This window comes from Schistosoma mansoni, chromosome 2 (genome assembly GCF_000237925.1).
Source record: "Schistosoma mansoni strain Puerto Rico chromosome 2, complete genome".
Classification (NCBI taxonomy): domain Eukaryota; kingdom Metazoa; phylum Platyhelminthes; class Trematoda; order Strigeidida; family Schistosomatidae; genus Schistosoma; species Schistosoma mansoni.
In genome coordinates, this window is record NC_031496.1 from 17,491,265 (window position 1) to 17,501,529 (window position 10,265).

General features: G+C 33.5%; 1 protein-coding gene across 1 annotated transcript; it reads left to right on the forward strand.

Annotated features, from left to right (window-relative positions):
• Positions 1-1,931: 1,931 nt before the first annotated feature.
• Positions 1,932-9,999, forward strand: Smp_169020 (hypothetical protein; the record flags this gene model as incomplete). The annotated part of the gene is made up of 4 exons (XM_018795927.1): positions 1,932-1,992; positions 5,798-5,931; positions 8,472-8,634; positions 9,989-9,999. The coding sequence occupies 4 exons, from the start codon at positions 1,932-1,934 to the stop codon at positions 9,997-9,999; spliced, it is 369 nt and encodes a 122-aa protein (XP_018650191.1).
• Positions 10,000-10,265: the final 266 nt, after the last annotated feature.

Consider the following 10,265-nt stretch of genomic DNA (forward strand, 5'->3'; position numbering starts at 1 on the left):
ATGAATAATTTCTCATCAATACCGTTGGTTCGTGAAATTCCACTAGACATAAGGAGCCGTAATTAATATGCTATAATATTATGTGCCACACTTAAAAGGCTTCTGTGGGATTTAATAGAATATTGGATTGACTTCAAGTTTTAAAAAATGTGAGAAAGGAAAGTGAAAAATTCAAATTTATCAATAAGTATTTTTTATGAAACAGTGTAAGAATAAACGGTGGTTTGTGTCTTATAAAACGAACAGACGAAATACATTTTTAATGCAGTGAAACGTAATGGTGGGTTGGGAGTTATACAGCAATAGTTTAGGATAATTTAATGAAGATGGTCGACAGCTTGCCTATTCGACCGTTCACAAAATGAGTGAAAATAAGCACTTCCTTGTGAGACGAAGATAATAAAGTGAGACGAACTGATATTTCGGATCCTGTAAAATATATTGTGAACTGGTCTCTGAGTCGATTTGTTGGAATAATATGTCACTCCTCTTCAGCATTAGATCAAACTCCTCGTGAGGGCGATTCTATATGACAAAAAGCCAAAACACTATTAGTAAGCAGAACGTTTGTGTCCAAAGTATGACGAGCCACTTGTGTGGAATAACGTCTTGTTATAGAACTAAAAGTGTGTGCATGAAGATGTTTGGTTAAGCACGTATATTTACCAATGTAGTATGTGTAAAGGATGCCGATAACGCGCCTTGTGTTTAGTTGATTTCGGGTCAATTTGTGTCATTTTGCCTAAGAATTCAGTTACTTGCTCCTGAAAAAATAATTTTTATTGGACCAATATGTTCCTAAAAATAGTGCTGATGTAGAAGTATTCTTTCACTTAGACGCACGTCCTGCATAAATTAAGTTAGTGATGACAGTTTAATTTATTTAATGCCATCACAGCATGGATCCCAAAACAATAAAACGATGGAACTCGGTGTTGTGATCACTTAGGTGTTTATTTCAGCATCAACGTTACACTTTGTAGAGCTGGTAAAATTTTAGCTAGCAATACAAATGCATATTCAACAAAGAAGGTGGCGTTCACAGGGTGACTAGGAATTCTTTGTCCAAATACAATAGGAGTCATAAGCATTGTATCAATTATGAAAGCTGTATTTCTCAAATTGATTTCGCTGAACCATATAAATATACGGCTAGTATTTTGTGACGCCATACACTGTGAAAACTGTCTTAACACTGTAGGACATAATGGTGCTAAATAAACTGGCTGAGTAACACAGCTGAGTAATTTACCACAGTAAAAGTTGTAACTTCTGTAAAAATTTGAACTTGCCTGTAAACTGGCATGCCTCATGTAACAAACTGTTATTTGAGAATAAGTTATTATTACCATAGCAGTACTAATAATGACTTACTAACTTACGCCAGTTACTCCTCGTGGAGGAGCATAGGCCGCTCCCCAGCATTCTCCATCCAACTCTGTCCTGGGCAATCCTTTCCAGTTCTTTCCAGTCTTTATTCATCCTTTTCATATCCGCTTCAATCTCCCGGCGTAATATGTTCATTTGCCTGTAGCTTCCCCGAGGGCTACTGCCGGTCCCACACCCGGGTAAAGGGGAAGAGTTGGGCATGGGGTTAGCGACCCCATTCCGTAGAAAACCAAACTCGCTAAAAAACGCTAACCAGAAAAAACCTAATAATAAAGTAGACCGCAATTCTGCAGACTTACACGAATGTTATGTTTTCAGAATATCTTGTACACCTGAGGATTTCTATGATCTACATATTCAGGTGTTTCTAATCGAATTCACTTCGTTAGTTGTTTATGTGGTTTAATATCAGTAATTAGAAGTCACTTCTTCTATTTATGAATTTGTCTGTGTACTCGTAGCTCAAACGGGTATCTAATTTGCTCAGTTTAATGAGGGTGAAACTAGTCATGTTAATCTCCAGGATAGTTTGTTTACTCTAAATGGATGATTTAAAATCTCCTGCTGGAGGGAAAGTTCGCTACAAATCCTTGACTGTAACTGGTCAGTTCGTTAAAAAAATCCAAACTTTGATAATGGTGATCGTTTTGAAAATCATAGTTGGAATTTACTGACAGGTCATATTGTTCCTAGTTCACCTGTAACACTCTCAGGTACACTACTGGTTGAAAGCCCGGATAGAAGAGGAGGGCTGAGCATAAGGTTACTAACCATGTCTTGTAGAAGACAACCTTGCTAAAGGAAAGCTAACTACAGTAAACTATTTAAATCATTTAAATTCTGACCTGAGAGTTGAAAGAACTTCATTCAGAGGCATTATGACTCCTCATGGTGAAAGCCTATATTCTTCGGAAGTAAAGAGGCCGATGCTCTCTTCTAATATTCAGAACTACAAACAATATATGCACATTTGAAGGTTAGGATTGGTAAAGCCAGGATAGCATCCTTAAAACTGAAGAAAATATGGAACTCAAAACAACTGTCGGTCGACACAAAAGTCAGAATCTTTAATGCGAACGTCAAGAAAGTTCTGTTGTACTGAGCTGAAACTTTAGGGACCAATCCAACCATTGTCACGAAGGCACAAGTATTTATAGACAGTCTTCAACGCAAAATACTCAATGTCTGTTGGTCGGATACCAACAGCAACAACCTAGTGCGACAGAGAACAAACCAGCTTCCATCTGAAGAGTAAGTTAGCAAAAAAATACTGGTGGTGGGTAGGACGTGCATTGTGGAAATGATCAAACTGCAAGCTCTGACTAAGAATCCTGAAGGAAACAGAGGACATAGGATTGAAAAGATTATATTGCGTCTGAAATCTAGAGGACATATCAAAAGAGCAAATAGCAACTGGGAACAACTTAGAGGGATTGCTCAGTACGGAGTTTGATGAAGAATACTGGTGGGCAGCCTAAAATCCCTCACGAAGGGTAACAGGCGTATGTAAGTAGGTACGTCATTACGTTTCAGATCCTGTGGTGGTACTTTTGTTGTTAATTTACTGGTGGCATTTACCATGGTCTATATGCATTAATGGATTCTCATTAGAGAGAAAACCTGAACACAAATAGTGAAACGATCGGCTTATGGACGTTCCGACTTAAAGGCGAATTCTTACAAATGAACTACATATTTATCTCCGAAAGACCATGTCATTAAAATTGAAAAAAACAGTACAGTGATGATAATGAAACAAGAAATATTGTCTTGAGAAATTTCAACTATGAGCTCTTTGAATTTTGTGTGAAGCAGACCAAATTTAATCAAAAATTATTGGTATTTAATGTTCCAGTGTACACAATTATAGGGTATTTTGGTTTATGTGCTAGTAATAAGTTTGAATTCAATCACCACGTACAAAATGACAGTTGTCTTTTCTGTAAATGTTCAAAGAAACAAGTAATGAAAGGCGAAAAATTACCATGATAAACGTAGATTTTAAAGTAATTGTCTATCATATTCCTGATGTTGGTGACCTTGAAAGGGTCGTTCAATGATACAACTATCACGGTAACTGAGTCATATAATGTGAAGCGTTATTTGGTTGTAGAAACCGTGTTTATACCGAAATCATTTCTGTAACTGAGTATTTTCCTATTTTATTTCAGTGTGATTATGTCGAAAATACAGGCGCGTTGTCGGTAGACAATAAACTTTTGAAATGTCATGACAAAAACCATGATTTTTAAATGTTTCTCCTATCCCGACAAATTGTATAATATGACGCTGTTGGTATATTGTCGTACTACTTACGAATTGTATCAAATTATGCATATAATTTGTTTGCAGTGGGAACGTTTTTGATTGTCAACCCTTTTTAATCAACCGGTAGTAGAACTTGTTTCAAAATGTATCCACAAGGTGTACCATAAAGATTATTTCAACTAAGAGTAATACTCAAATACTTTCGCCCGCTCAGTTTTTGCTCTTGCCGGTGCGTTTCCTTTAGATGGAGTTCAGTTTATCCTTAGAGTAAAGTGGAATGTTACATACTCAAGTACCTTTTCCTCGGGATAGCTAACTCTTGAAACGTCAGTTCGCATCGTGTGTCAAGTTTTCTCTCGAAACAGTGATTTATAACGACTTTGCTCCCTAAGATTTCGTGTTGGGGTCAAGTTGTTCTCACCTGAGATAACACATGCTGAGACATTTTAGAATTAAACGTAATCTTACTTGTGATGTTTAACTTGTACATTTTTATGGACAGCTAGTGGAAGGCGTTTGATTGTTTCTTATTTGTTATCACCTCATATAACTATGTTTAGTCAATGAGAACAAAATTGCATTGCTATCTCCTATAAACAGTTTGGTGGTAGATATATGAAAGCATTTGTATTTTGAAAATAAACTGATATTTTGCAAGGTTGATCTGTTTATTTTTCAGCGAAGATTTGAAGTGTCTCAACTTTTTTAGGACGAAAAATTACGGAGTCAGCCTTTATTCGAAAAACTTTGTTGTTAACGTTTGCTCAGAGCCTTATCAGACTAAGGCAACCTAGGCACAACGTTATCATTAGCTTTCATATCACAACGCTGCATGATAGTGTTGGTGACTATCCTCAAAATGTTTATTGAGCCAAAGACTTACAAGTCCGAATGTTCACTAGAATTCGATTACATTTTAGCCCACATAACACTGTTGTACATCAGTTGGTGAAAGTCTTTGGTTGGTATATTGAGTGAAAAGCCTTTGAAAGCATCTTGCTTTAAAGGTTAGCTGTATCTTGCAGTACTTGAATATTATTTGTGCAGCTTACTAACCATGTCAAATTCAAAGAGAGATTAACAGTGTTCGGCGAAATGCTATCAAAACCTTCAATGCATTTTTTTTATCATATTCCTATAGGATATTTAACTATGGAGTATTTGTACAGTATCGGTGATATAAATAAAAGTTCATCCTGTTACGACTTTAAATGGGTGGTTATTTTGTATTTTTGGGTTAGTTGAACGTCAGCTACGTTTAGCAATGTTGACAGAAATATTTTGAACCAATTTCTATTGATGACAAACGTATATGGCTATTCTGAATGTTTTTCATAAGAATTTGGTATCACTTAAGCTGTTTAGTTTTAATCAAATGACAGCTAGATGAATATTTGATTAACAATTATGTACCTTATCAGCAAAAAGAAATAATGTCAAGCATACATAATCATTGATAGGAGATGATTATTTTTTGCCCTGTATGGCTCATATAGGTCTAAATAATGTCAAGCTAAACTACCATATCTATATCACATTATCAGCGGCGACTAACGCGCACCAGAATTCAAATGTTTGTTCTATCTTCTTAGGCTTAGGTCCTCAGAAACATGTCCAACAAAACCTTCAGGCCTATATGTCTCTTTAATTTATTTACCCCTTGTAGGATGTTTAAAATTATACAGATTCCAGGTTTTAGATAACAAATCGGTTTTCGCAGTCTAACTGAAACCTATGACAAACAAAGTCCAAATTGGACATAATTTGTATATTTAAAGTGATTGGTAAACAATTTAGTTTTGCCTTGCTGATTTTTACAGAGACAATATCAAGCATGTAGTCTGAACCTGAAATTAACATTATGAGTAGTTTAATGTCTTGCTTTTCACTCTGCCACAATTATAGTTTGGTGGTTTTAACTGAATCAGTTTTACACATTGCCTTTCACTTTCAATTTTTCTTGTGTAGGCATATCAGGTTTCAATTCGTATAAAGGATTGCGGACAAAGCTAACAGAAAGTGCAGAAGTATCTAAAGCTATCCAATGTCGTGTCTTAAGGATTTTCCTACACGTCTTGAATCATGGCTAGACGTTTGGGGTAATATTATTAATAAATATGATTTTGAAATTTTCTAACAGATGTTGACTCAATTGAGAACTGTTACTCTGAATGGAAGTACTTTGCTTACAATCTTCCTAGTCCTGTTTGGGTGAAAAAATTTTGCATTATTCTTGAGAATGAACAAAGATTTTATATTTTCAACTCAAAACATGTAAGAATTCGTATTTATTAATTTTTTTAGTTTATAAATAACATTGAAAAAGGGTTTTTGAACTCATGTAATTTGCCAATATACGGGACTTGCAGATATCGCTGTACTTCCGTAATCTACAGTACAAAACAATCTTCGTTGGTCAACCATTTAACTAGACTGGTGTTTTATTTCCCTTTTCTCAGTCTGCAATGGTTACCCAACTACTGTTTGACCATTATGTAAATGATGTTATAATTTATACAAAAACAGATCCTAATAATTAAACTACAGGAATTAAATTAAATTGAGTAAACTTAAAACTTTAGGTTGATTTCTACTCTTTTGTGACGACCAGCCTCCAACATATATGATTTGTATACTTTTAACAATATACATAAGTCTTTAGAGTTGGACGTTCATTCGCATTCGGAACCATGAATAGGTGTTTCTTTCAAAGTTCCAACTTTTGAGTGTGGAATCCACTTTTACAAGGTGGTGAAAATTAATAATATATTCGCATCTGTGATGTGATCGTGTAAATGATCTCATCTCTCCCCAATTTACTTAAGAGCTGATTATTGTGGGTCCACAGCCGATTCACATTATGTAAATCAAATGTTCTGACAGCGATTTTTATGTCACAAAACTTCAAGAAGAGTACTTCGGGGTGAAAGAATAGCACCGGTTTTACTTCTAAATAATCATGTCATATTATTGTTTTTATACGTGAAAATTAGTGAGCACTTAATTGCCCTTTATCTGACTCTAAATGGATCGTTTTTGATTGCTATCAAAATATGCATATAGTCAGTTCTCACATATGATTATCGACTTAACTCGCGCTAGTGAATAACGGAATTATATAAGTCAAGTACGAGAGTAAAGTTTTGAATACGTTTATTTTGTACAATCGTTGATCAGAACAGACGATTGAAGAAACGAAGCAAAGAAGAGAGAGCAAAGCGAAACGGACTGGAGAAGGTATGTTTGCCAAATCGAATTAAGGCGAAGGAAGGCGAAGGCGAGGCGAAGCGAATAATCAACAAGGTCGAAATATGACCCAAGAAGAATGGATGAATTGGCCTGTCCGGAAGTTTGAATAAGCTATGTAGGCTTGACGTAGAAACAGACACTACAAGTATTGGGTGATCTACGCAATCGAATATGTTGAACACTTTTCAAGTTCATTTTTAAAACTTTTATCATTGTCCCTTACACTTTTTGTACTACATACCACAGAATTTCGGTATTCCACTGTGTCATTACATCATAGCTGTACGACCAAAGGCTTTTTAAAATTGTCTGCTTTTGTTGATTTTTATTTCAAAAGAAAAGAACTTTCACTTCTGCTAACGCTCTCTTTTCATAACATTAGAACTTTTGTACGTTACTAACTTAATCTATACTAAGTAAATTATTTTCTTGAGTTAATCTTATACTGTTATTGTTCTCATATGTTTATATGCATCATTTTACTTGCTATACCTATTTATTGAAAAAGCAATCTAACATATACATCATTCCTGAGTTCGAATCTCGCGAGGCGGGATCGTGGACGCGCACTGCTGAGGAGCCCCACAATAGGACGAAACGACCGTCTAGTGCTTCCAGGTTTTTCATGGTGGTCTAGCTTCAATTGACTCATGACCTCAACTATATACAAAAAATATACATCAGTTGTCAAGAATTATTTTTTTAAATATGAAAAAAACTACCATTCATAATTAACTTAGATTGAATGTAGCTAAGACTTATTTAATTCTTTCAGTGTTCATGTTTAGATATTAAATTTTGATTAGTAGAGTTTTACAAACGGTATTGTAGGTTTATTATATTTTTGTTTTAAATTAAAAAATGAAAACATTATTTTGCAATTATATTTGAGATAATATTCAATGTACTTTTGATTTTTGTATTAAACCTACCATCTAATTTGTTTTCCAACTAATTAGATTTACTTTTTTTGTTTTAATTCCGAGAGCTGTAATGCATATGACAAGTTTTATTATAACACTATATAGAGCGTTACACTTCATAATTGACTGATAACGCTGTTAAATTTATCATATTTATTGTTTATGTAATATGTAATACTCTCAAGTTGCATAGTATAGCCTTTTCATAATGAACTCATGGAAAGTGAATTGAATTCAATCTAATAAATGTTATATAGAAAGTAATGTTGAAGTATTATCTATACTTTTATAAAATCATTACATAACATTTACTTTTAATTTACTTTTGAATTTAACCAGCGATTAATGTTTACGAACACGAACGTGTTACTATTAAGATCATCCGATAGTCTTATTGTATTAATAATTTGGATTATGCATTATTATTATTTAGCATATATCTGTCTTTATGGTGAATAATCTTATATTTTGTTTAAGTTATGATTTTTACTATCAAAAATTGAAAAGAAATATTACCCAACCGACTATATGATGATTTCATATTTTAATAGTTACAAAGCTTTCCAATTTTACATTTTAAATGGTTACTTCAATACTTACAAATATTCACTTTAAATTTCCTTCTTTTTCATGCATTTCCAGGATTCTTCTTCTTTAATGTCTCCGCCACACATTGGATTGTCTACTATCAACGATACAGCTTATCATGCCCTACAAAACATCGCATATAAAGTTTTATCAAATGACATTGACAATTATAACAGTTATCATTGCTTTATCAACAGTATTACTGACAAAGACGACGGTAAGCTATTGTTACTATTTATTAGTTAGTTAACATAATGTGCAGTATATTTTTTACACGTTACTTGTGATACCATCTATATATAGTGATTAATTTTAGGATAAATAACATCGAAAGTAAAAAGATAGAGCTAATTTAGGAAGTGACAGAAAATAATAAATAATAGTTAAATAACTAGCCGTTTTTAAAAAGCGAAATAAATTCTTTTCACTTTCTTAAGAAAGTTGCATAATTCTATTGTTAAATAATCACTATTTAACTTTGAACACATCAAAGATGAAGTGTTGCTAAACAAGAATGACTAAGTAATCAAATCGAAGTAAAATCAGTCAGTCAGTCAGCTGCAACGTAGGACCAGGCACATATATCCATCGGTTCAAGTTGCCATACCTCGTTAGCACAACACCGAACTCATAGAAGTAGTTAGTTTAGTGGTGGTAATATATAAAAGAAAGGTTGTATATAAGGATATAGTATAAGAGGAAAGACAAATGTGAGGCAGTTTTAATCTCAAGGGTTAAGGGAAGATAAAGAGTGTATACACCTACGCTATTGTGATCGATTCTGTGCCATGTCACTCAGAGTCTCCAACCATTGCTTACGATAGTCACGCGGACCCCAACCAAGTAGTCTGCATCTACCAACATGGCTTAGACTAGAAGTTAGTGACTTCATACTCTGATGACATGTTTTGGTTTGGCCGCCCCTAACTTCCAACCATCGCCAATACTAGTCAGCATATTGCGTCGTGGTAATCAGAGTTTAGGCATACGTAACACGTGTTCCAACCATCTCAGCTGGTGAAGATTCATGACCTCATCAACTGAATCTAAAGCAGCTTTAATTGATAACCAAAAGAAATTGAAATGTAACAGTTAATCTGTAGCTTTATGATGTCATAAAATGGCTACTAAACTGTACTTACATATAGAGAAGTTAGTTTGAGTAATATGTTTTATCCTAGAGGTTAGTGCTCAGTTGTAATATAATTGAATTTTGAGAATTTCTTTAAATTGACACATCAATACATTTATTCTTTAAATATACAAGATTGTTATATCATGTTATTTAGTTTAATAGTGAGATTACATTGAGCATTGTATATAGTCTCTAGATAACCAACACTATGTAGTGAAAAACAAAATCGATAACCAACTTTTTCTACAATTTTTGTCCTTTTATATTTTCATTTTTCACCTTTTCTTTTTCTTAAAAAAACCAAAAAAAACCATTTGAATAACATTTTGTTCATTGGTTATTGTATTGTCAAAACTTCAATTGAATTACATAAAAACAAAAGAAGATATGGTTTCTATGGTTTCCGAATATTTTTCTTTTTAAAATTTATTACTAGTTTATAGTTAATTATTAGTGACACATTTTCTAAAATATTAAAAAAAAAGAAATTACTGTTTTTTCGGTATTAGAGGAATCCTAATGGATTTTTTCAAAAAGATTAATTGATATTAGTTTTAGAACTATAAGATTAAAGTGGAATGATTGTTAAAACCCTTTTTTTCTTTTCATTTATTACCTTGAATTAAATCAATATTATTTTGATAGGTTATTCAAAGACAAATACTAGTTTTTAGTTCCAAGCCTGGATAAAGGAGGACGGTTGGGCATGGGGT